This window comes from Notothenia rossii (assembly GCF_949606895.1).
Source record: "Notothenia rossii genome assembly, chromosome: 4".
Lineage (NCBI taxonomy): Eukaryota > Metazoa > Chordata > Actinopteri > Perciformes > Nototheniidae > Notothenia > Notothenia rossii.
This window is the reverse complement of record NC_136902.1, coordinates 34,219,205-34,245,611: the sequence shown is the minus strand read 5'-3', so window position 1 is coordinate 34,245,611 and position 26,407 is coordinate 34,219,205. Positions and strand designations below refer to the sequence as shown.

Here is a 26,407-nt window from a genome sequence, read left to right as displayed (position 1 = left end):
AGAAAGTTGATTTATTTTTACCTTCCATCTCGATCCCAGTCATAGACATCTACCTTTACAGTCCTGAAACAGAAACACAATATCTTATTTCTCAAGGTGTTCTCTGTACCACATTATCTTCCATCAATATAACGAGAATCTGAAAATGGTATTGAATTTTAAAACTGCATCACACTGGGAAAAGAGCAATTACACATTCACTGATTCAATAGCCGCACGTCAAACAGGATTATTTGCACAGCAGGTACAGGTTGTTATGTGAGCTCTGAATTAAAAAATCTATATATGCTCACTGCTTCATGGCAGTGAACATCATCTATTCAAAACTTAGACACAGAGAGAGATACAAATGAAAAATAAAGCATAAAGCGTACAACAAGTATATATGTTACAGGCATACAGTACAAGAAGAGTAAGATATAGTGAAGTTACTGGGCTGGGTTAAAATTCAGTTAAAACCTCACAGGTCTTACAAATAGCATATGGGGAATGAAGCTTTAACGTGAAGACCCACACAGTTTGCTCCTATTTATTTTTGCTGTAGGCATTGTTGGATTCAAGTTTAACTTAATGCAAATGCACAGAAATCTCCTCAAAGATAGGCATTGATTAGCCAAAAACTGGAAGTTTAATCTTTAATCTCTAATAGTTTTTACAAGGGATGTAACAATACCAAAAACTCACGTTGTATGGGCGTTTACAATATCCCCTGCTGTGGAAAAAACTCTCTCGCTTGGTACTGATGTTGCTGGGACAGCAGTGGTCGCGTTAACCGAATATTTTTTTTAACAATGACGGAAAATCTGAAAGCAGTCTGTCATTTTGACGGATTAGAACAAACTCGGAACAGCGCCAAAGTTTCCCCGCAGCGAGGCTCTGGTGTTTGTCGTGTTATGCATCCCCTCCAAAAGGAAATGATATCTAGTTTCCAAACCGTACTTTGCCGTACAGATCATTGAAATGTCTGGGAGTTTGTGTTTCACGCTGTGCGCGCTCCCGCGAGGTGCATGTCTATCTCGGTGGGCATGCATAACACGGCATAACACTGCCCCCCCCCCCCCCCCCCCCCAGTAGGCTACATATTATGTATTACTGTCTTTTTTAAGTAATAAATTCAATTACAATATTACTGTCTCTGAAATGTAATGAGTTACACTACTTTTATATTACTTTTGAGTTACTTTCACCAAAAATAACCTCAAAATAATGGCTAGGTATTTTAAATGCCAAAATGTAGTTTAGTGCAGCAACTGTGTAGGTCCTTAAGGCGAATGACAACTTTTATTACAAGGCTTAGTTGAATACTCAATTCTGATTGGTCAATTCAGAACACGTGACACGTATTGTTAATACAGTATAGTACCGACCGCTGTCAGGGACTATAATGGCCGTTGCTAAGGAGGGTCAAGAAAGAGAAAGGAATAGAGGTTAAAAGATGGAGCGCTGGACATCAGATAAATCATCAGAAGAAGGCAGACAGGAAGTAAACACTAACAGGAACACAATGTGGGCTATGCAGTGTTTAAGGACTTGTTAGTGGATCAGAAATTGTTAACAGAGTTGGCCTGTGCTGCTGTGAAGTTGTTGTTGTTGTTGTCGCAGTTCCAGCCGTTGGTGCGCAGTGGAACAGAGTTTTTTTTTTCTTAGCGGAAGAATTACGATAATTTTAAGTCAATAAAATAATTTCAATTAATATTGGTTAATTTAAACCGATATATTAATATAGTCGTTAGTTTGCTTAGTATCTGGCCATGTAATAAGCGGGATAATGTGCAGCGGCTTGGTCATTATGGGGAAAAGACCACCCTTCAGGCTCATCAAGATCAGCCTGTCGGGGGTTGTTTTCCCCATAATGACTGATTACGTAAACGCCAGGCTTACTAATCTACCCATCATTTTTCTCTGGTGTCGGAATGTCTTGTGATGTTGAGAAATTCTTAAAAAACAAAACACCATTTAATTTCGGGTTAAAATTAGTTGTAACTGTGTTTCTGAGAATTGTAAAGGGTATATTACCCACATTTCATTAGTAATGCGTTACATTACTTCGTTACAGCAAAAAGTAATACATTACTGGAACAGTTACAGTATGTATTCAAAAGTAACGTAGTTACAGTGTAACTCCGTTACTTTTGTAACGCGTTACACCCAACACTGATTATGACGGAACTTTTAAGATCCTGTCTGTCAAAATGACGTATAGCGAAAAAGTCTAACGCCACCTCTGTGGGACAGAGAGATATGCTTTGGCCATGGGTGACAGCAGTGGGTATAACTGTGCATCGTCTCTCCACCACTTAAAAAACAATACAGTTTTTGCCAAGAAGGTAAGGCTTATTGACAGGGCTGATATAAATATACTGTTGGTACTTGTCAATGTTTCTAGGCATGTAGGCCTACATATAGCCCTGTAAATACAATCTCCTTTTGTGTTATCTGTTGTTTTATGTTCATGTTGTAACCTACTTGCTGCCATGTTGGACAGGTCTCCCTTGAAAAAGAGATCAGTGATCTCAATGGGACCACCTGGTTAAATAAAGGTTTAAAAAATAAATATAAAAAATAAAAATTAATTAATTAACCATGTAATATCGCGGTAGATTTAGTCAGTCTCACGACTGACAAAACAGTAAGCGCAATCATCATATCAGCTGTCTTAACAATTATATTGGATATTAGCAGTTATTATGGGTTAGTGGAACAGTTCATTATTATTGGCCAGATCAGACATTCCAGAGGCCTGTTTTTTTTAGCTAGCAGACTGCTGCTGGGGATAGCAGACCGATACTAAGGAGGATCAAGGAACTGCAGAATGTACAGAGACATCAATCTGCAAAAATATGTTTTTAGAGAGGACAGAACTTCTGATTCAGATTGGCTGAACGAGTTCTGTTGCAGAAGCACTGTAGAGATCTGGCACTCACAAGGACATTCAAACGGAATTGAGGATGTCGTTGAAACTCCAAATTCATAGTTTTTTTTACAAGTAAAAAATAAAAATATTTTATTGGGGCTAATACAAATTGTCTTGGCGCAAGTAGATTCTAAACCAATTTTCTCAAACTGGGAAGAGGTATAAAACATTAACAGGGACGTACTGTACAACACCAAATTATTATTACTTATTTTGTTATCTTATAAAGAAATAAGTAAAAGTCCAAAGGGATAATAATTCTCAAAAACCTTTAAAATAACCCAAAGAGAAGTACACTTTATTTTAGCAAGGCGCATTGTATGCACTTACCTATGCTTTTTGCATGCAGAGTGTACCAGGCAGGAAGTGACTTTACCAGCTGCTTAGACAGTCCAACCCCACTTAGAATGTGCAAAACAGTGCTGTGTGGAAACTGAGGCAGTCTCAATAACACCAGTGCTGGTCCCTGGGACACCACGACCGACTGCTGGCATTATTCTGACCGCCCCAGCAACAGGTGACATCATCCATGAGAGTCTGCCTCTGCCTTAAGTCCTTGATCATAGAAAAACTGTGACTGCTAGGACACAGTAACTCAAGTTGTTCATGTAAAAAGTGATTAAAAACATTCCTTTAATGGGGGTTACCTTGGTTGGATATTGGCTAATGGCTAAAAAATCACAAAGTGGCCAAAATCTGATCAGCTCATTTTCAGACAGGTTTTTATATAAATGGATCAGGACAAAAAGAGAGAGAATCTTTTTTCCTGAAACTTTCAGAATGTCTTTACACAGAAGCAACACATGTATTATAAGTATAAAATATATGAAAAAATGGATTTTGCATAATAGGTGACCTTTAACATTTCCCTATTTGGACACATTTTCTGACCTGTCAAAGTCGCCATTGCAGAGAGCTCGAACCGGGATGGTGAAGGGCTGCCACACCGGGTTCAGTGTGTTCTTGATCACCTCCGTCTTGTGGCAGATGGTGAACCTGCCAGCCAAATAACATAAAACATTGTTGCTCATATTGTACCTGAATCCCACATAACTTAATTTAAGCTTCCGCTGCAATACTGCAAACATTTTACAGATACCTGTTTACGTATATCTATGGGGCATGACAGAATTGCAGATTGAGTTTTATTCCACTGAAAGTCTCTAAAATGAAGAGCAGCAGAAGGTGGTAATAACATTAAAGGTTGGGATAAGCCTCAGAGGCTGGTGTCATACAAAGAAAAGTTGATCTTTATGGAAAACAACAGAGAACAGATGCAACACAAGATATTATTTGCACTTAATCGTCACTCAAAAAAAGCTCACAATTGCTTTCCTTTTTTGTCCAAAACGTCTGGCAACATCTCGCTTTACTCTCAATCGGGCTTCCCAGTGAGACCCCGTTCACCGAGCGGTACCAATGAATCTACTGTACAGAGATGCTGCGCTCTGAACAGCAGTCCCTTAATAATAATACTTGTATCCACCCAAGGATAGTGGCTGGTAGCATGCAATTACATCTTATAACAAAGGATGACCAAACTGTTATTTTAGGCGTGTGAATTTAAAGATTTTTAGGGAAAATTACACTTTTGGACTGCTTCGAAGGTAATGAAACTGCAAAGTTTATGGTTCCAGCTTTCTGGAAAACTCTCATGGAAAAATAAAGTACTATATGCTTTATGATAGGTATGATCTCAATCTTAAGCCCACTTTTAAAACACGAAAAGTCCAATTCAAACTTTAAATGAATCGTGGGAACAAGAGGTTTTAACCGTAGGAAATCAAAAATAAGAATCACATTTATTGCAAGATTTATTTCCCATAAAACTGGAGAGGGAAGTGAAATATGTAGGTTCAGATGTTGGTTTGAAGGGTCTTTAAAAACTAAAAAGAACAATTTTGACACAAACCTGAAAAGCTGCCCTATTTTTCATGTTCTTTTTTGACTTATGTCAGGCTTCAATGTCGGATGTCTTATATTAAACATTAAATACATCAAAAACAGTGTGTATGTCTTTAGAACCATGAAAACAACCATAAAAGAAGAACCTGAGATCTGAAAAGTGAAACCAATGCGGATGATCTGCCTTAAACTTACATTTGAACTATTAGCCAGGAAGGGACAAACCCACTAATCGCAAAAAAAGATTGTTTGTATAGAAGTCTATGAGAAAGTTAGCCCTCCTTTTCCTTAATTTTTTATCTCGATAAAAAATGTTCTGACAATTTTATGGATGCAATCTCTTGTTTCAAGTCTACGATATAGCATAATGTTCATTTTTGTAAATGATGGTCCCATTTACAGTAAAATAGATAATGCAGCAACATGCCGTTCTACCATGCCGTTCTGTCCATCAGAATACATGCCTAGTAATTTCCATCAACTTGTCCAAGTCATTTCTGAATTCAAGAAAAAACAAGATGCTAAAATGCTAAACCTACGGCTACAAAACACAAACCAATGTTTAAAGTAATGGGTGCCACATGCCCTTCTTTTAAATCCTATATACAAAGTGTGTTATTACATTTGTATGTTCGTACTAAAACGTGAATAAAACATATATCTCCTTGGTGTAACAGTTGGTGGTATAATTTGAAAGGCATAGGTGAAAGACTCACGTTCCGTCCTCGTTACTCCGGTAGAAAACCAAGAAGGGGTCCGACTTGCCAAAAAAGTCTTTTTTGTCCAGCTTGTTGGCACACAACTGCATGGTAGCAATATCCTGAGAGAGGAGACAAACCATTTTAGTTGAACATCAATATAGTCATTCTGATGCAATTTCTTTTCTAAATCAGCAATTTCTTTTCTTCAGGAACTCATTTCTTGGGAGTATAGGTTTCCAAGGAACATCACCCCAACAATCATAGAACTGAGACTCTCTTTGAATATAAAGTAATTGCTAATAGGAATACATTAAGGCAATGCAAAGGTGAATCAGAAACACAAAATCTAGCAGTCAGAATGGTTTAATAACAGCCTGTCCTCCTCCAAAAAACGACCAAATAGGTTGATTATTCAGCAGCTTATTACGACTTAGTCACGTTTTAAAGTTTAGCACCTCTAGTGGTCGTGTAAGAAACAACAATATGCGGCATCTGCTCCCGTTGATTGCAAACGCTCCGGAGGGTCGGATATTCACAAATAACCCTCTCTGTAAAATCCTAAATTGTAGGATAGTTTGGCCATTAAAATGCTTTTTGATTAGATTTCTAGCGAGAAGTGTATATTGTACTTTTAGAATCCACGTCCAGTGGATGTGTAGGATCTATAGCGTGACAACCCTGTGGTTGTCCACCAGGTGGTGCTGTTGTAACCTGTGTGTTTCCCTGTAATCAGCAGTGATGAGACCCACCTGTGGCACTTGGTTCCAGTATTTAAGAGGGCTGCAGAAAAGGCTCTCGTCTCTCAGCTGCCATGCTCGGTGCACCAGGACACCGCTCCTGTGTTTGTTTTATTGTTGGTTGTAACCACTGCGTTGGGATAAATAAATGATTGTTTTGGCAACTCCTGTGTGGAACTGTGTACTTTTGTTACAAGCGGAGCCAGCTTATAACAATAGTTTGAGAGGTATTACGAAGATGAATTAAGATCTCGTCAGGAGAACGTTAATATACTACGTCTTTCCGCACAGCGTCCATGTAAAGTTGGCGTCAACCCTCACGGAATGAAAACAGTATTTCCGGTCTAAAAGTTTTCATAATAAAACCGGAAGTATTTCTCTCACTGCCAAATTATTTCACAGTGATATATCTGCAGTACTCATCCACAAAAAAACATCAGTTTATCCTTGTTAATTACACAACATTGATTGGTTTAAATTGTGTACAATGCTTTTGTGTTTTTAACCTTCGATTCGGAGTTTAGGATGGCCAAAGACACTACACTACCCATAGTCCTCAGCTATCATTACTACAACATCCGCTTTGCTTGACAAACCCCGTGATTAGTCCTCAAGCTCTGTGATGTTGGAGTGGCAGTGCACCAAGGTTACGCAGAGCTCTTTGAAATGGAATGAAACCACGGCAGACTATCCAAAACTGGACTCAAACGGAATGACCTGTAACTGTCAACTGCATGAGGAGTTGGAAAGGTAGTTTCTGAAGATGTTACAAATAACACACAGCATACAATGCCATAATAACGTTGTATTATTAGTGTAGGACACTAATGTATAACATCTGAAGATGTGTAGTTTTATTCATGTTTTCACATAATTGTACAGGATATTGCTATATTATTTCACATATTTTAGTTCTACACATTAATGTCTGATTTGTAAAACATCACAGACAGAAAGGTATATCTGTCATTTAATGGTAAGCTATTGAAATTCTGATTCCATAGATGTGTTTGCCATCACCCAAATCCCCTGGCTATTCTCTTAACTCAGTATTTAAATTCTTATATTAAAAGAAAATCAGTAATATCTTTACAAACTAGAAGTCCCTTTATATCAGCTGTGCACCATTATGGTGTAAATAAAGCCTGTGAATTGGATCAAATATAAAAGTCAACCGAATTAGTATTGATACTGCAAGGAGACGTATTGTGTGAAGAGAAATTGAAGATGTTGTTTAATTGCTGATATATTTATGATCCATGTCACGTTTTCAGTGTTGGCGGCATTTCTTCCAGTTTGTCCAGAAGTCTTCTAATCAGGGCTCTATAAATAGAGAACTACGGCAGATATGTAATATTTAATGCAGCCGAACCGTGTATTACAATGCCGTTATGTGATGACTTTCAAAGAGAAAAGCAAGCACATGCAGAATAAAGTATTCTATTTCGCATATGGCTTCGCCCTCTAAGGCTATCGCTATTGGGTAATCCCCCTGCACCCCCGCGCAGCACTGAAACACTTGTTGTCCACGCCCACCCGCAAGGTGGGCTCCACCCTCGGGGCCCGACAATCTGCTCCCTCTTTTCTTCAGCAAAAGACGGCAGTTACTGAAGCACAGAACCATTAAACATCATGAGCAACAACTGCGTCCGAAATTGTCCCTCATGTGGCTCGGGATATATCATGAGCTATGACCAGCACGCAATGTGCGAATCCTGCCTGGGGCCAGAGCACGCGGACACGGCTCTCAGCCAGCACGTCGCTTGCTCACATTGTGCCCGTCTCCCATCAGCCGACAGGAAGCGAAGAGCGGACGCTTTAGCTGCTGCGGCCGACGAGGACGATTGGCCCGTCCAGGAGCACGTGGATGGCAGCATGTCCCTGGAGCCGAGTGAGCCTCCATGGTTCACCGTGCGGTCCTTCCCTCCCTCCTCTCCCCCGGACGGGGGAGACAGAGTCAGAGCAGGGGGCTGGTTTGGCGGCCGAGCATGCCGTCCCCTTCTCCGTCGCCACAGGACGGCGCCCTACGTTGAGCTCCCCCAGAGAGTATGTCGCCCGCCAGGCCGACCGAGTGCACCAGTGTGCCTTTCAGGCGGCGAATATTATCGCGCTACTCTCCAACTCGGTGGTGACACTGGTAGAGCGGCCCACCACCGAGGCAGAGGAAATCAACAAGGTGGCCAGCATGGCGCTCACTCTGTGCGCGTCCGTCGCTGTCTCCCAGGCGAGGATTTCCGCGTGGGTGACACAGATCCAGCGCCACCTCTGGCTGCAGCAGGCGTCTGTTACGGAGACGGCCAGAAAAGTGCTACTGGACGCTCCAATCAGCCCGTACGGGCTGTTCGGACCCCAGTTCCACTCCATGTTGGAGTCCATGAAGACGGCCGCGGAACAGGCGGACGGCATTCGCCAGCATGTCAGCTGGCTCCAGCCTGCTGAGCGCCCACAGTGGCACCAACGCCCGCAGCAGCTGCAGCAGCAGCGGCGTCCACGCCGGCCAAGCGGAGAAACGCCCACAGCAACCGCCTCAGCCCGCTCCCCCGCCACCCCAGAGACAGGGTCTCCCGGCGGCGAGTCAAAGGGGAGTGAGGCTGCCCCGCTCCTGGTCTGCTCCGCGAGAGCCTCCGAGGAAGCAGAGCCGGTAATTAAGCCGGCTGCCACTAATCTGTTGATTAAGTAGACAGCAGGGCTCGCTGCAGAAGCCTGCCGGTTTTAACCTCGGTTAATAACCAGCAGAGCTCATTCCTCTGTCCGAGATACGCCTCCTACACACGGTCATAATAACCCATGAGCGCCGTTATAACGCCTCATGTGGGCAGCACTGCACACACCTCCATCCATCCCCTGAGCGTGTACACGCCTCATGATGAGAGTCGGAGTGAGACGCAACGTGTGGAGACTCCTGCGCAACCCTTTCGGTCCAAGCCCACCTTGGGTTGCCTCACGCCTTGTGTAAACCAGCTGTCTATAACCTGTCGGTTAATAGCCAGCACGGCTCGTTGCTAAAGCCTGGTTTTAACCTGTCGGTTAATACATTTCAGAGCGCGCTAATTAAGCCGGCTGCCACTAATCTTTTGATTAGTAGACAGCAGGGCTCGCTGCAGAAGCCTGGTTTTAACCTGTTGGTTAATAAGCTACAGAGCTCGCGGCATTCCTCTGTCCGAGATACGCCTCATACACACGGCCTTAATAAACCCATGAGCGCCGTAACGCCTCATGTGGACAGCACTGCACACACCTCCATCCATCCCCTGAGCGTGTACCCAGGCCCGCCGCTCCGCATACGCAGAGCACGCAGAGCGCGTAGGGCCTCAAGTACCTGGCGGGGGCCCCCAAAATTAAGGTTAAAAAAATGTCATGATAGTTATTATATTATTACATTAAATAAATTATATAAATTAGTTATGAACAGGCCCACCGTTTTTTTTCTTAATTGTGTGCCTTTTATTACTCAATTTGGGCAAATTAGATGTGTTACCTTATCTATACACCCCCCCCTTCCTGAAATGGTACAGTCTTCATCGGAGATATGTGGTGTGGTGTGATGCGCCAGCGCCATCACGGGTGGTGGACACAGGTGGTGGAGCACCCTCCTGCCTGACGTTTTCCAAGTTAGACCTGATAATTGCTGGATTTTAACAGTGAAGAGAAGAAGAATGGCAAGTAAAAGGCCATATGAATCTGGCGCTGAGAAGAGAAAGAAAAAAAAACAGAGAGATGACGCTCGTTCATCCCTTGCTGGTAAGTTCGTGTTTTTGGTCTAATTGTTTTGCTAACCTGACTTTCAGTGATATTGCTGCTAGCTAACGTCAGCAACCTAATCTAGCGATCATGCCGCCACCAGCCGGAATATTTTGGAAAGGTTTAATCCGCCGGCGCACCCGGTCGCGGGTCCGAGTCAGCAGCAGCCGATGCTGTGTCGGAGGAGGAGGAGGTGGTGGAGGAGGGTGAAAGTGAGGCTCCTGCTGCCATGGCGGAGGAGCGCCACTGGCGCGAGGAGCGCTCCTCGCGCCAGTGGCGGCAAATACGGCGGCCCCCTTGCAGGGTTTATCCGCTCCACTCAGTGTCATTAGTTAGACAGGAGCAATGAACTGTCAGCGCATATAATTAATCATACCTTACAGAATACCACTGATATTCACGCGCTTTTTTTTTCATACGTGTAGCTATGATAAAGGACATGTTTTGGCGTGTTTTATTATTCACAGTTGGCTTGACAGTAATATAATATTTTGATATGCTATAAGTGACCAGACGTCCCCGATCAAAACAGGGAAATAATCCCCGAGGAGGGAAAAGAAAGGGTCAGCTATTTTTAAATAGAAGAAACAATATATGATTAGGTAGGGTTATATATACATATATCCTACATAAACAATGTATGAATACATTAGATATCTATATATGTTAGGAACAGAGGTGGGTAGTAATGATAAATTGTACTTTTAAGAGTAATTTTAATGACTTTTTTTATTTTTACTTCAGTAATTGTTCTAAAATAACAATACTCTTACTTAAGTAAAATTGTTAGCTACTCAGCCCACCTCTGAGTATTATGTATGTATATATATACATATATGTGTATATATATATATATATATACATATATGTGTATATATATACATATATGTATATATATATACATATATGTATACATACATACATACATACATATATGTGTATATATATATATGTATATATATATACATATATGTATATACATGTATGTATGTGTATATATATATAATACTACTCTGAGTATTATATATATATATATATATACATATATGTGTAGGCCTATATAATACTCAGAGGTGGGCTGAGTAGCTAACAATTTTACTCAAGTAAGAGTATATAATCATAAATAATAAATAAAAAAAAGTGTGCTACCTCAACGCACAATGGTTCATATTCCAAGTCTGTCAAGCAAAATCGCTAAGCTAAGAATAATTAAATATATATATATTGCAAAAAACGGACATATTCATGTTTGTTTATTTCACCTCTCCTTTTTCAAATATGTGTTCTTAAGTGCTGTCATGTACCACCTGGCATTCCTCTATCATACATTTGATAGTGTGTGACTTGCAGAAGCATTTTAGCTTGTAGAACAGTGCCATATTCATAAAAAATGCTATTGATTTGTGCTATGGTAGCCCATCTCGACAACGTAGCATAACTCAACAGATAGGCTATAAATAGAATCCCGCCCATAATTTGAGAATTTACATACACAGGCTACTAGATAGCTATGAAATAATGAAGTGGTTCACTGATTAACAGCAGACTTAAGATGGTGCATATGATGATGTTTTGAGTGACTTTTTATTCTAATATGAGTAGTGTGACATGATATTTTTGTAATCAGAAAACCCTAATGTTTTGGTATTTTTATTTAGCTTTTGCTAATCACATTTTTTTTGTATTTCAAAAATATTCACAGGGTCAATGCTAAAATATGTTCAAGGACCAACGCGTAGCCAGGAGGAAGATTCAGATGATGAGCAACCATCCACAAGCAGTGCAAGCAGCCAACAACCCCAGCACCCTGAACAACTTCAGCAACTGTCCAACGTGTCTGAAAGCTCCAGCTCAGTACCATCCACAAGTTCAGGTACACAACACACAACTGTCACCTCAGAAGGTGTTCTATCCACACCCATCACCCATCTTCAAGCAGATGACGAAGAGATGAATGTGGCATCTCCAACAGACCCCGCCCTTTGGCCCAAAAATATTTCAGACACAGACAGGGTAGAGATAATAAGAAGAGGACCATTCAAAGTTCCAGCAGATTTCTCTTTTCCAAAGGGCCCAGATGGAAGGGCATTTCACACAAACCTCCAATTTAAATCCCTTCCCAATAGAGAAAAAATGAAAAGAAGCTGGCTTGTCTACTCCCCAAAGACCAATGCTGTGTTCTGTTTTGCATGCAAGCTGTTTGGGTCAAAAACCATAAAGCTGACACAAACAGGCTATGGCGACTGGTCTAACATCAACATTCGCTTGAGGGGCCATGAAGGTAGCCCAGACCATACCAAGTGCATGTTAAAATGGAAGGAACTGGATATGCGTCTGAGGAAGAATTTAGCCATAGACCAGCAGGAGCTGGCCTTAATGGAGGCAGAGAAGAAAAGATGGCAAGATGTCATGAAACGGCTGTTTTCAATAACTCTGTCTCTAGCCACCAGAAATTTGGCTTTTAGGGGCTCTTCTCAAACTCTTTATGAAAAAGACAGTGGGAATTTTTTGAAAGAGGTGGAGCTGCTGGCTGAATTTGATTCAGTTACAGAAAGACATGTGGCCAAAATTAAAGATGAGGCTTCCAGAACGCACTATCTTGGACAACAGACTCAAAACGAAATAATAGAGATTGTCTCCTCCCAAACAGTTCGAACCATTGTGAAAAAAATCCAGGAAGTCAAATATTATGCCATCATCCTTGACTGCACCCCGGACATCAGCCACAAGGAACAGATGTCCCTGGTGGTCCGCATTGTTGAATTGGTACCCAAGCCAGACATCAAGGAGTACTTCCTTGGGTTTTTGAATGTGGTCGAAACGACAGGTCTCAATCTGTCAAATGTTGTTCTGGAAAAGTTGAGGGAACTTGGCATTTCCTTCGATGATTGCAGAGGACAGTCCTACGATAATGGAGCCAATATGAAGGGAAAGAGGCAAGGAGTGCAGGCCAGACTGCTACAACTGAATTCAAGGGCAGCGTTTGTCCCTTGTGCTGCACATACAATGAATCTGGTCATATCAGATGCTGCGAAGTCATCTACGGATGCAATTGGCTATTTTGGATACCTTCAGAGGCTGTTTTGTTTTTTCTCAGCAGCCATACAGCGGTGGGACATCTTACTCAAACATGTGAAGTTGACACTGAAATCATGGAGTGATGTCAGATGGGAAAGTAGGCTGCAGAGTGTCATAGCTGTACGAAGTCAAGTAAAAGAAGTCCGAGAAGCTCTCTTGGAAGCAAGACAAGCTGTCACTGAACCTATTGCAAGGTCAGAGGCTCAAAGCCTGGCAGAAGAGGTTGGCTCATTCAGATTTCTGATCTGCACCATTGTTTGGGCTGAAGTTCTTTCAGTCACCAACCAAGTGAACAAGCTGCTGCAGTCATCATCAATGCAGCAGTTTGGCTATGAAGCTTCAGACGAGCCCTTCAGTGATGCAGAGAAGAGGCTTGAAGTTGAATTTTTCAACCGAGTTGTAGACTCCGCTCTGATGGCGCTGCAGGAGCGGTTCGAGACCCTGAGCCAGGTGAGAGACACATTTGGACTGTTACTTGATTTTCAGAAAGTACAAGGGATATCCAAGGAGGACCTGCACAAACACTGTATCAATGTGGAGAAAACTCTCACAGATAAAGGTGAAGCTGATGTTGATGGACTGGAGATGATGCAGGAGATAATCAACCTCCCTCAACTGCCACCACAGACAACTGCCATGGAGATGCTGACCTTTCTGCATGACAGTAACCTGCAAGAAGTGTATCCAAATCTTTGGATTGCTCTAAGAATTTCTTTGACCCTTCCAGTTACAGTTGCCTCAGCTGAGCGCAGTTTTTCCAAACTGAAACTCATTAAAACCTATCTACGGTCAACAATGGGACAAGAACGCCTAAGTGGCCTTGCTGTCATTAGCATCAATGCTGACGTGGCACATGGTGTGTCTTATGATGACTTGATCAGTGATTTTGCTGCCAGGAAAAGTCGCCTTGCACCTTTGTAAAACCTCCTGCAGGAGCGGTTCGAGACCCTGAGCCAGGTGAGAGACACATTTGGACTGTTACTCGAATTTTCAAAAAGTACAAGGGATATCCAAGGAGGACCTGCACAAACATTGTATCGATGTGGAGAAAACTCTCACAGATAAAGGTGAAGCTGATGTTGATGACTTGATTAGTGATTTTGCTGCCAGGAAAAGTCGCCGTGCACCTTTTGTAAAGCCTCCTGCAGCTGTGGAGAATTTAGTATTTGCACACTATAAATATTTTGATCAGGACAATACTGCACTTTAAGGTAGTTTTTGGGTGTGTGAAAAATAGTTGCATGTGTGTGTTTGTTTCTTTTTATGATGCTGGCTTTCTTTTATACGTTATTTATGTGCATAATTACTTTCGTTCATCTTTTTAGCCTGCAGTTGTTATTATATTATATTGTAATGCTGCTGTTAAGAAAGTTTTGTATATATTACTTATATTTATATTACTTTGTATATATTTATACTGATGGTTCTGCTGTTGTAGCTGTAACTTATTTTTGTATTTGACATTTTGTTTATATGTTTATATTTCATGTCAATTTTAAAATAAAAGGCGAATGTTTGAGTGGGAACTTAGTAGATTTTGTGTGTGTTTGGTGGGGGGGGGGGGCCTCCCTGACTATTTATGCTTAGGGCCCCCAAAAGCTTAGCAGCGGCCCTGCGTGTACCCACCTCATGATGAGAGTCGGAGTGAGACGCAGCGTGTGGAGGCACCCGGGGAGCCCTTTCGGTCCAAGCACACATTGGGTTGCCTCACGGGTAGCGGTGGCAGGGGCTCTGGCGTGGCTCGTCACCATGACGACCAAAAACACATCTCGAGCATGTGCACCCGCTCTCAGAGTTTTTCTCAGAATGGCAGCGCGTGTGTCTGATGGACAGATGGATGAGCAGGCTGATCAGCAGAGGATACGTCCTGCAGTTCGCCTCTCCCCCCCCCCCACAGTTCAATGGGATACAGGAAACACTCCTGTCCTCCCAGAAGCTATGTCTTGCGCTCCAATCCGAGCTGCTGGAACTTCTGTTGAAAGAGGATATTTCCAGGGTTCCTCAAAGGGAGGAAAATCAGGGGTTTTCACTCCCGTTATTCTTCAATTTGTTCCTCGATCTGTCAGTATTCCACATGCTGATGATCATACAGGTGCTGGAATGTGTTCACCAGGACGACTGGTTCACTTCCACCTGAAGGATGCATACTTCCACGTACCCATCATCCCAAAACACAGGAAATTCCTGCGTTTTCTCATTTCAGGGAATATCAGACCAAAGAATAGTCTGCCGTTCGGATATTTCCTGGCTCCTCGCATTTTTGTGTAGAGAAGGCTGGAGCCACTACACAGAGGAGGGATGAGAGTGTGGTTTTCTCTGGAGGACCTGCTATTTGCTGGCTCGCCCCAGGGAGGAAGTCGCTTTACAGACGGTACATCTCGTATCGCATCTGTCAAAGCCTGGGTTTCATAATAAATTGGAAGAAGAGCTGTCCTCTTCCCTCTCAGACAATCGTTTATCTGGGAGTGGAGTTAAACTCTGCCAGCATGAGAGCGCGACTCTCGCGGCAGCGAGTGGAGGAACTGACAGCTCTCCTCCGGCGTGTCACAACCCACACAGCCCTCTTCGTGACGCAGCTGCTCGGCGTTGGCGTCAGCTGGTCACGTGATGATACCCCTGGGTCTCTTCCAACAGGGGGACACTCCAGAGGTGGTTCATTCGCTGCAGAACCTGCTGTTTTTAACCTATTGGTTTATAAACTGTAGAACTCGCGGCATTCCTCTGTCCCAGATATGCCTCCTACACACGGTCATAATAACCACGAGCACCGTTATAACGCCTCGTGTGGACAGCATGCACACACCTCTCATCCCCTGGGCGTGTACGCGCCTCATGATGAGAGACGGAGTGAAATGCAGCATGTGGAAACTCCCTTGCAGCCCTTTTGCCTCAAGGGCAGCGGCGGTGATGGCGAGGCTCGTCACCATGACGAGCACTACGGCACATCACAGAGAAGCCTCTCCCCCCAGCAGTTCCATGGGATACAAGAAACACTCCTGTCCTCCCAGGAACAGTGTCTTGCGCGGTTTTTACTCCGCTATTTTTCTAAATCTTGGAAAAGAATGGGGGAGTCGCCCCGTTGCTGTACAATCAATGTGTTGATTCGCACAGACAACAGGCCACGGCTATGGAAGCAGCCTACCTCAATCGCCAGGGAGGAGTACGATCTGCGCAGCTTCTGAACGCAGCCAGGCGGCTGCTGTTCTGGGCGTGCACACACGTTGCTCTCATCAGAGCAATGTATATTCCCGGCGAATTGAACAGAGGGGCTCGCAGAGCGCAGCAGCCGTGTTATGCGAGGAGTACGGAGACTCAGACCTGTGTCACGCGCACTGGCGCCTCAGTGGGATTTGGCTTTGGTGTTACGCGCACTAAGCAAAGCCCCATTTGAACCTTTAGACCAGGTTCCCCTTAAACTGTTGTCAGCCAAAGTAGTATTACTTTTGGCTCTATCAGCGAAAAGGGTGAGCGATTTGTCTGCTCTCTCTGTGGCTCTGTCAGGCCTCCGGATCCAAGGAGATGGCAGTTCAGCTGTTTTACGCCCTAACCCGGATTTTATGCCAAAGGTCATCACAAGCTCTTTTAGAGTCAAGAGTGATCAGGGATGGCTTCTTTCCCCCTCCTCACAGGTCGGAGGAAGAAACCGCGTCTCATCTCCTCTGTCCTGTGTGCGCGCTGTCCTGCTATGTGGCGCGCACGGCTGCCTTGCGCCATTCTCAGCGCCTGTTTGTGCATTATAGAGAGCGCTCGATCGGGCAACCTCTGTCTGCACAACGGCTGTCACACTGGCTGTGTGAAGCTGTGTCACAGGCTTATGTCTCCTCTAGGGTGGATCTCCCGGAGAACATCAATGCGCACTCCACCAGAGGAATGTCCTCCTCCACGGCTTTGCACGGAGGAATGTCAGTAGAAGACATTTGCACTTTTGCATCTTGGTCTTCCCCCTGTTCATTTATTCAAATGTATTTGAGTGATGTCTCCCATTCCTCTCTGACACACCCTGTAAGGAGTGTCTTGTCAGAGTGAGTGACGTCAGGGATCCAGCTGTGCGCCTCTCTCCTAGCTCTCGGCAGGCGGAGAGCGGCCCTTTTTCCCTCTTATGAGAGGGATGTTTCCTTTTTTTCCTCTGACACATTTTGTACGGAGTTTCTTGTCAGAGTGAGTGACGTCAGGGATCCAGCTGTGCGCTCTCCTGCCTGTCTGCACGCAGAGAGCTGCTGTTCCCCCTCTTTTTGTCACTGGGCAAAGTATGACCTTTGTCTCTACTTTTCACAGCGGCAGGTATGTATTGTTCCCAGCCTTCGTCCCCTCATGGAAAATATTCATATTATGCTATATTCCAGGGAAGGTGATGCGCCATTACGCATGGGACAACAGGCATGGGGTGTTATTGAGCAGGTGTGTCTGTGCTTCTAGTGCCGGGCGGACCCAGTGGGGCGCAGACTACATCATGCTTCGCCCTTAACCCAATAGCGATAGCCTTAGAGGGCGAAGCCATATACGAAATAGAACTGAGGTTACCTACTGTAGCTCTCTAAGTGCTGGGCCCCACTGGCTCTACGAATAGCTGAAGAAAAGTTATTTTGTATGGGAGCAGATTGTCTGGCCTCCTTCCTATTTATACCGGAAGGAAGCCCGAGGGTGGGGTCCACCTTGCGGGTGGGCATGGACTAAAAGTGTTTCAGTGCTGCGGGGGGGCGCAGGGGGATTACCCAATAGCGATAGCCTTAGAAGGCTACGCCATTTACTCATAGAAGCTGGAGTTACAGTAGGTAACTACAGTTATTATTATCGTTTTTTTTATGTTTTCGGATTTTTCATCACATAACCACCATATCCCAACGTGCATTGCGGCAAAAACATCCAAATCACCGAGCTTCAACGATAGCTGAGGATTATGGGTAGTTCGATGTTTTAGCCTATCAAAACCTCTGAAAAAATAAATGTGTCTCTCAGAATCGAAAGCAGTGTACACAATTTAAACCAATGAATGTCATGTAATTAACAAGGATATACTGAGGTTTTTTAGTGGATGAGTACGGCAGATATCCCTTTAAAATCATTTGACAGTGAGGGGAATACGGTTTTGTTATGAAAACTTTGAGACCGGAAATACTGTTTCCACCCCGCGAGGGTTGACGCTAACTTTACACGGACGCTGCCGCATATTCACAACGTTCTCCTGGCGAGACCTCAAATCATCTTCATCTATCAAACTATAGATCCTACACATCCACTGGACATGAATTATAAAAGTATAATATACACTTCTCGCTAGGAATCTAACCAAAAAGCATTTTAAAACTATCCTACAATTTTGTACTTTTCTAGAGAGGGTTATTTGTGAATATACGACCCTCCGGAGCGTTTGCAGTCAACGGGGGCACTAGAGGTTGAACACTTTAAAATGTGATTATAGGTCGTAATAAGCGCATGAACAATCGACCTATTTGGTCGTATGAGTTGGAGGACTTTTTGTTTAATAAACATAGAATGCGTGGATTGTAGTGATTGCATTCCAGCGTTTCTTTTACATCACACACTTGGGAGAAACTGATTTTTATTATGGGTTGTCTGTAATATAGTCAGAAAGGCATTGGGAATATGAATGAATGATAACAGCAGCTAATGAAAAATAATGTAATCTCTGCTTTTGTAATGCCTGGGACAGGAACAGATGTATGAAAAGTAGGTTTTGGCGATAAGAAGAAGTTTGCCCATGTTGAGTACATCGCCGGTTGATGCTTTTTAGGGGAGTATTTTTGATTTTATTGTTAATTTAATGCTTTAAATTGTTGAAATAGTGAAAAGAATAACCAGCAGGTTTGTGGTTGTCTATTTCGTTTTATTTCCCACTTAAACTACAGCAGACATGCACAAAAACCCAGGATAATGGTGGCCATTTTAACATATTGCTCATTCCTTATTGATTGATATTGAATAGATGAATAGAAATAGAAAGCACACACACACACACACACACACACACACACACACACACACACACACACACACACACACACACACACACACACACACACACACACACACACACACAATAATGATGGTAAAACACAACCAGGGTAAGCACATAATGATCTCTGGAGTGCACAAACAGAAACACACACGTACACATCACACACACAACACAGAGGACATCCTGTTAGTATCTAACTGTTTCGTATTAATATATAAATGTAAACCATCTTGTAAGTTCAATTTAAACACATTTGAATCTGATCTAAACACTGAAAATAATACTTTGGGATTGTGGAGTTCCCAATGCAGAGATGTACACATTAAACTTGTACATATTGGTTACATTTTATGATCTGATTTTGCAAGAGATTGGCCCATCATTAAATAGCATCTGTGTGTTTGTGCGTGAGTGTGTTAGTGTGTAGGGGGGAACCGATTGCAAGCTATTACAACAACAGTATCAGGGCATATAGAAAAATTGCAGACGATATGAGAATATTCCAACAGCGCTTCGATTGTGTGCATGATGAGTGTGTGTAAGTGTGTGTGTACTGACCCTGCAGTTACTGAGCTCCTCCGCGGTAAAGATAATGACTCCACACTTCTTCCCCGGAATCCCACTGGGAGAGAGACAGAGAGAATGATTGAAAAAGAGGTTAATTGTGGCAAGACATAAATAATACAATTGCCATGCCATTATATGTTTTATATGCTTTTTAAGTTAATCAGACATAAAGCCCTCCTCTCCTTCCGTATTGGTCTGTAAAAATAGGTTAAATTGCTCACGTTTTCAAAGGTAGAATGCTCTCCTCTAATACATGTAGGTAGCTGCCTGCATTTGTACCCAATCTATTTTTGACACTGAAGAGCTCCACTTGAGCAGTTGGAGGTAAAGTGCCCTGCTTAAGGGCACCTCAGAGATGATAACAATAGAGTGGTCCAAATATAGATTTTCAGCCCAGGATATTGAACTATAAGCAGAAATTGTGCGAATGTGTGTTTGAAACAGGATGATTGTGTGATCACTTTAAAGTAGCAACCCCTATGTTTACGTATACATTGAGTCAGCAATGTCAGCTAAACAGATGTTTGTGCCTAAGGTTTGTTTGCCTACGTTAGCCACACTAAGCTAATGGTCATACCCAACCAAGTAATCTTTGAGTGCATTCAAATGATTTCTATATTTTTTAACCAACAGAAATGAATTATATCCAATTACTTTCTTCTTCAGGCCAAATGTTATCCCTTTTCTTTTATCATGTAACTTTTTCAAACGACACTTGTCTAGAAATCCTACATTTTCTGCATTTGAGTGTGCTAACAACAGGTTTCCTGTTAGTATCAATACATTAAATAGATATATTTTTGTACATTTTGACATATCACACTTTAAATATCAGATGCATGAATACAAAAATAACAAATTAATTCAATTTAGCTGCTTCACTTTCAGGGTCCTTGTATTGTGTTTTCTGGTGCACATTCTTACTTCCAATCCGAATGTATAGTACATTTCAAGGAACATTTTGTTTCCTATAGTGTGTTATATAGATTTTTGGTCATATGAATGGTCTGCAAAGGATAAAACCCCCAAAGTTCCCTCCATAGGGAGTTTCTCTCCCACACACTAACCCCTCCTTTGGATTCCTTTGTTTACTTCCGTAATATAGTTAATTTATTTTCTTTTACATTCCTGCAAAAATCCAAATCGCGCATCGAAACAGGTGGATTGAAACACACTGGCACATTGCAGCACTTGTCTTCTGGGAAAAAAGCTTTTCATATTAAACCTTGAATAGGAATGTGTTTACTTGTATGGATGTTTGTGCTTCCTTGTGAACAACATTAGAAAAAAACAGGGCCGGCTTAGAAAACCTCCATAAGATGAACAACTCTACCGGGTACATTAATAAAGCATAAAGGAGACGGTTAAAGCAATAAAAAAAACAATTTGCACAAGTTATTGGACTTTCATCTCTATCTCTATATAATAACAACGGAAAATATTTAATTTTAATCAAAAACAAGTGAAGAAGATATAATCTTAGGTAATAAAATGGAATAAAGGAACAATTGGTTTGAATAACTGCTTTAAATATTATTAGACCTTGTTTTTTGTGGTATAATTGAGAATAATGTTCCAAATCTGACTCCCACATAATTTTCCCTTCCATCTTTTATTTAATTTCTATGACACATAAAGAGTGTGCCTTTCTTTTGTTCCCTCCCATCCCCCCCCCATTTAAAACTCTATTGAGATAAAACTGGGTGTGGTGAAAGAACATTTGACTCAACCGTCACAAAAGAAGAAAGAAATTGGACAAAAGAAATTAAGTGGATGTTTAAAAGTAGAGTGCACAAGAAGGAAAGGAGGAACCGAACGTGAGTTTGGGGCACCAAAGGGGCCAAGCTTCACTGATGTGTCATCATAATTTTCTGAAGTATATGAGTAAGTTGAATGAGATGAAGAAAAATGAGAGAAGAAGAAATAACACAGAACGGTGAAAAAATAAGACTAAAAGAAAGATGAGGAAAGGGAAAAGGAGACATACTGTAGATGATGTCGGCTACTCCCATGCAGCACATTTGAATTCAACTTTTAGTGATAGACTCTCAGCCCGAGAAACTGTAACGACATCACGCTCATAATTGCATCAGAACATGGAAATCGACTGCGATCTTTCTCACCGTGTGGCGAGAACAAATAATGTTAAAGGTACATGTAACAGGATCCTGTTCTGTGATATGAGCACATATCCTCAGATAACAAGTGTATGAATCACAATCATGACCAAACCAAAGTGACACACTTACATCCACCGCCATCAGTTAAAGCAGTGGTGGGGAACCTCCGGCCTCCGGGCCTTATACGGTCTGCGAGACCATTTTGATGCGGCCCTCGAGGTAATTTATAAACACACGCAACATTTAAAAAAAAAAGAAATCTAGACCGCAAAATGATTTGACAAGCGAGTGCCTGTTTTCCCTGGCCAAGGACAGTTTCCTTGACCACAACACGAGTCTAACGTGTCATCACGTGGTATATGTCTCGTCTGACAGGGGTGTAGTTCTGACAATTGCAGTACGCATAAGGAGCCGTACACATGCTGCAGTTTTTGCGTGGCTGTGTCTTTGTAAGCCCAGTGGCGATCAGTTCATCTGTCATACTGATCATACAGTCAATAACTTAGTTGTTATTAGCATCTGGTTAGCTAGCTATGCTAACGAATATAAGAAGCTTTTTCTACAACCAGTGAGGTAAAGGCACATCTTTATATGATCATTATAGTTATAAAATACTATATGACAGTAAAAAAAGTTGTTATTAATAAACAAGAATACAGTTTAAAGGGGAGTGATTTGTAAAATATCCATAAAGAAAAAGAAAATCTGCTTGCAGTTCTGTTTCATATGGGTGTTGAGAGATGTATCCATAGATCTCTTAATGTTGCTCTCAAAGTGCACCAGATTGATGCTTTTAACTTGAAGATTAAAAAAAAAATCTTCCCGGGGGAGCATGCCCCCCAGAACCCCCTAGAGGATGTTAGGTCCCCCCCAACTTAAATCATGTTCACATGGATACGTAACTAAATACATTTGCACACATCTTGTGTCCATCTCTCTCTGTTTTGGTGGTCATGCCACAACCGTGCATGTGCATGCGCGAGTCATGGTAAGATATCTGGATTAAGAGGTTGCTTTTTCTTTGCACAGCATGAAAGAAAGGCCAAATGAATGGGCTGTGATTTTTCGGCCCTCGGAGGATGTTGTAAAAATTGAAATGGCCCTTGAGAGGAAAAAGATTCCTCACCCCTGGTTTAAACCCACAATAGCACATGTAATAAATGGTGCAGAGGATGCTCACCATGTGAATGTCTAATCATTTGAGTACATTCACTCAAGGACTGCACTATAGTCTGCACAATTTGTGCTTTGAACTGCCTTTTTTTGTAGTTTAATTGATATTTTGTTATTTACAGCTACTTTCCAAATAAACTCTACGGAAGACTATCAGTGCCACGTGGGAACTTTGTTTTGGATCTTAACAAAACTTATTTTTTAAAATTCTGCCTTTTTTTTCTCATATTCTGACTATTTTCTAGGAATTCTAGTACCTTTTTTCTCAACATTCTAATTTCTCGAAAAATAGATAAATAAAATCTGTCCCTAATCCATTTAAGTATACGTATACTCCACAAGGTTTACGACGAGCTAGGGGTGTAACGGTATCCGTATTCGTCCCGTACCGTCAAGGTTCGGACGTCACGGTTCTGACGTCACGGTTTGGCACATGCAGTCACACAACGAATACGCCTTTTTTTTACGAGTGGGAAAAAAGTCTGTCATTCAGGGAAGTATCCATTACACTATTTATAATCCAGGGGGCGGTATTGTGCCTAAAAGCTATTTGCCAGCCGCCCTTAAACAACAAATGAAGAACAAGAAGAAACACAAGAAGAAACAAAACAAACAAAATACAAGAAGAAAAAAAGTTAGTATGGCGATTTCAGATAACACACAGGAGCTAGAACACAAATGCTTCTTTTAAATCAGCTGTGTGGGGAACATTTCGGTTCCCTGTGGACTACAATAACGATGGAGTGCGAGTGGTGGATCGGACGAGGAAACATGCTAAATCATATCAGAAGGCATCACCCAAATTTGCTAATAACAGGAGCCCGGCATAAGACAACAGCAGTTCAACAGCTTTCCTTGCTGTTTTTAAGAAGCCAATAGACATGAAAGCCGAGAGACCAAAATAAATAACGGAAGCTATTGGCATATATATATTTCAATGGCTATGCGCTCTTGAAACACTTTCTTATTATTTATGATGTAATATTTTCAAGACATTCTTTTTAGTTTTACAGCTTATTGAACCTTTTTGTTTGACATCAGCCATTATAGATAATCTGGGCATCTGAGTGTGTGTGGTACTGTTTGTGATTTGTTTATAACAGTGTAATACAGTTAGTTATTCAAAATGTTAGAGTTCCTTATTTTTAAACTGAAACGTGCACTACTGCTCAAAGATAAATAAGAACAAACCTTGAATTTTTTCATTTGGGATTTTTTTGTTGCTTTTTCTTGTTATACCGAACCCGTACCGAACCGTGACCCCCAAACCGAGGTACAAACCGAACCGTGACTTCTGTGAACCGTTACACCCCTACGAGGAACACATTGTAATTTTTACTTCACCACATTTATTTGATACATAAAGTTGCTATTCTGCAGATTTAGACTATTTATATAATACACTATACAAATTAACAAAAATGTAATTATTATTGATTTAGCTACCTTCTGTAGCAGTAAAAAAAAGGTAATTGTTCGTATCCCAAACAATACCAACTGACCTATTACAGTTCTGTAATATCATTAATATGAATCTTAAACAGACTTTAGCGTACGGTACTTGAAGTGTATTTATAAACTATACTTTAGTTTTTTTGATTAGGAAGGGTTGACATTTACAAGACAGTTTAAAAAAATATTTGTGATACTCCATTACTGTTGTAATCGAGCTTGATTTAAAAAATGTAACCAGAATGAAAAGAAAAAAGAATTTGAGTATTCAGCTCTTGAAAAGTTCCTCATGAGTCATTATTCTCTTTTATGGTTGCCACTAAGTCATTTTTTTACATTTTCATTTGCTGCCTTTTGCCACAGCGGTGTCCAAATTCAACTTTTCTGAAAACATTGGGGCCTGAGGCAAAGCCAGAAGCTGGACCCGCTGTCCCCTGACCCTGAATATTTCAACCGTGTCCCAGTTTGGTGTCACGATAAAGCAGAATGCACAATAACAAGCTCCGTCATGGGACTGCTGACTTATTTAGCTTTGATATGAAGAAAGACAAGAAGAAAACTAACAAAACAGTGAGAGAAAAAGGAGCATATTTACAGAACAGATTTAGGGGAGATAGGAACGTAGTCTCTCAGACCCTCTCAACTTGTCTTGAATGAGGTAGTTTTTTAAGTCGATGGTCTGTTTAGCTCATGCTGCCCTCCGGCTGTAGCAGGCAGCTAAAGTGAGAGAATTATTTATGAATACATCTAGTGTGTCCGACTGCACGCCTGTCAGCTAGCCCACCGGTTAGAACCACTGCACATGCACATTCTCTGGAGTCTGAGCCCTGACCGCTCACTGTCTGCAGAATAATAATGGAACGCTGATAAATATTAAAAAGATCTAGTCTATTCTGTTTCTCATCATGACACGTATATGCGACCACAGAGACTTAAAGAAACAAAACCCAGTTGATGTGTATTGTTTTTTTGCACACAATACCGATGCAAAGTAGCATCAAAGGGATGCAGCTGTGAGCTATTTCATTTGCTGTAAACAGCTCAGGGGGAAAACAACAGGCTGAGCTGCCATCTGCTATTAATGAAGTGAAAATGGAGTACAGTCTCTTGACAGAACACTGGTTGACCTTGAGGTCAGAGCAAACATTTGGAAAGTTCACAGTGTGCCATGCATGGGCGTATTGGCCACTTTTCCTTTTCTTTTCTTGGAATCAACCCAATAATGGTTTTCTCTGGCTCAGGTCAGGCTCTGTGACTCAGGCTTTATCAAACATGGAGGGCTCAGTCTGCAAATATGATGATTTGCCCAACGCACTTGGTTATTATTTTCTAAGCTACTTAGTGGATGCAAATAGTGTATCATTAAAAACATTCCAAGTATAAAACAGCTTGTTTCCTCTGCAGAAAATCAACTGAAAAACATCTTCTTTCTTATACTGACCATCAGCAGGTCAGCACCGTATTCAAGACCTGCTTTTTTTAAATATGACCATTGGCCAAGACCAAGTCGTTTTTATCTTTTAAAGACCTGGAAAGGATTATTAACGCCTTTGTAAATACGAGGACTGGATTATTGCAACGCTCTATACGTGGATATGGACCAGGCGTTAATTAAACGCCTGCAGCTAGTGCAGAACGCAGCTGCGCGTCTTCTCGCTGGCCATAAAAAGCGTCACCACATCGCCCCAATTCTGGCCTCACTGCACTGGCTTCCAATTCGGTTCAGAATTGATTTTAAACTCCTTTTATTTGTTTTTAAAGCACTAAATGGGCTGGCTCCGGCCTATGTAGTCGAACTCCTCCATCGCTACACCCCAGCCAGAGCTTTAAGGTCGGCTGACCAGCTGCTGCTGATAGTGCCCAAGACCAGGCTCAAAACCTGAGGGCACCGAGCATTTGCAGCAGCTGGCCCTAGGCTCTGGAACAGTCTGCCCCTCCATGTGAGGTCGGCCCAGACCGTAGGGGTTTTTAAATCAACACTAACGACTCACTTCTTCTCCCTGGACTTCTAGTCAGAGCGGAGCACGACTCCTGACATTTCC

At 42.0% G+C, this 26,407-nt stretch overlaps 1 protein-coding gene across 1 annotated transcript in view; it reads right to left on the bottom strand.

Moving 5' to 3' along the window:
- Nucleotides 1–26,407, bottom strand: part of LOC307036900 (copine-9-like) — a 140,557-nt gene that overhangs the window by 46,811 nt on the left and 67,339 nt on the right. The window contains exons 7-10 of the mRNA XM_079677528.1: nucleotides 19,612–19,675; nucleotides 5,536–5,639; nucleotides 3,806–3,910; nucleotides 22–63 (exon numbers count right to left, since the gene is read on the bottom strand). Coding sequence (XP_079533654.1) covers nucleotides 22–63; nucleotides 3,806–3,910; nucleotides 5,536–5,639; nucleotides 19,612–19,675 — 315 coding nt within the window. The remainder of the gene's footprint in view (nucleotides 1–21; nucleotides 64–3,805; nucleotides 3,911–5,535; nucleotides 5,640–19,611; nucleotides 19,676–26,407) is intronic.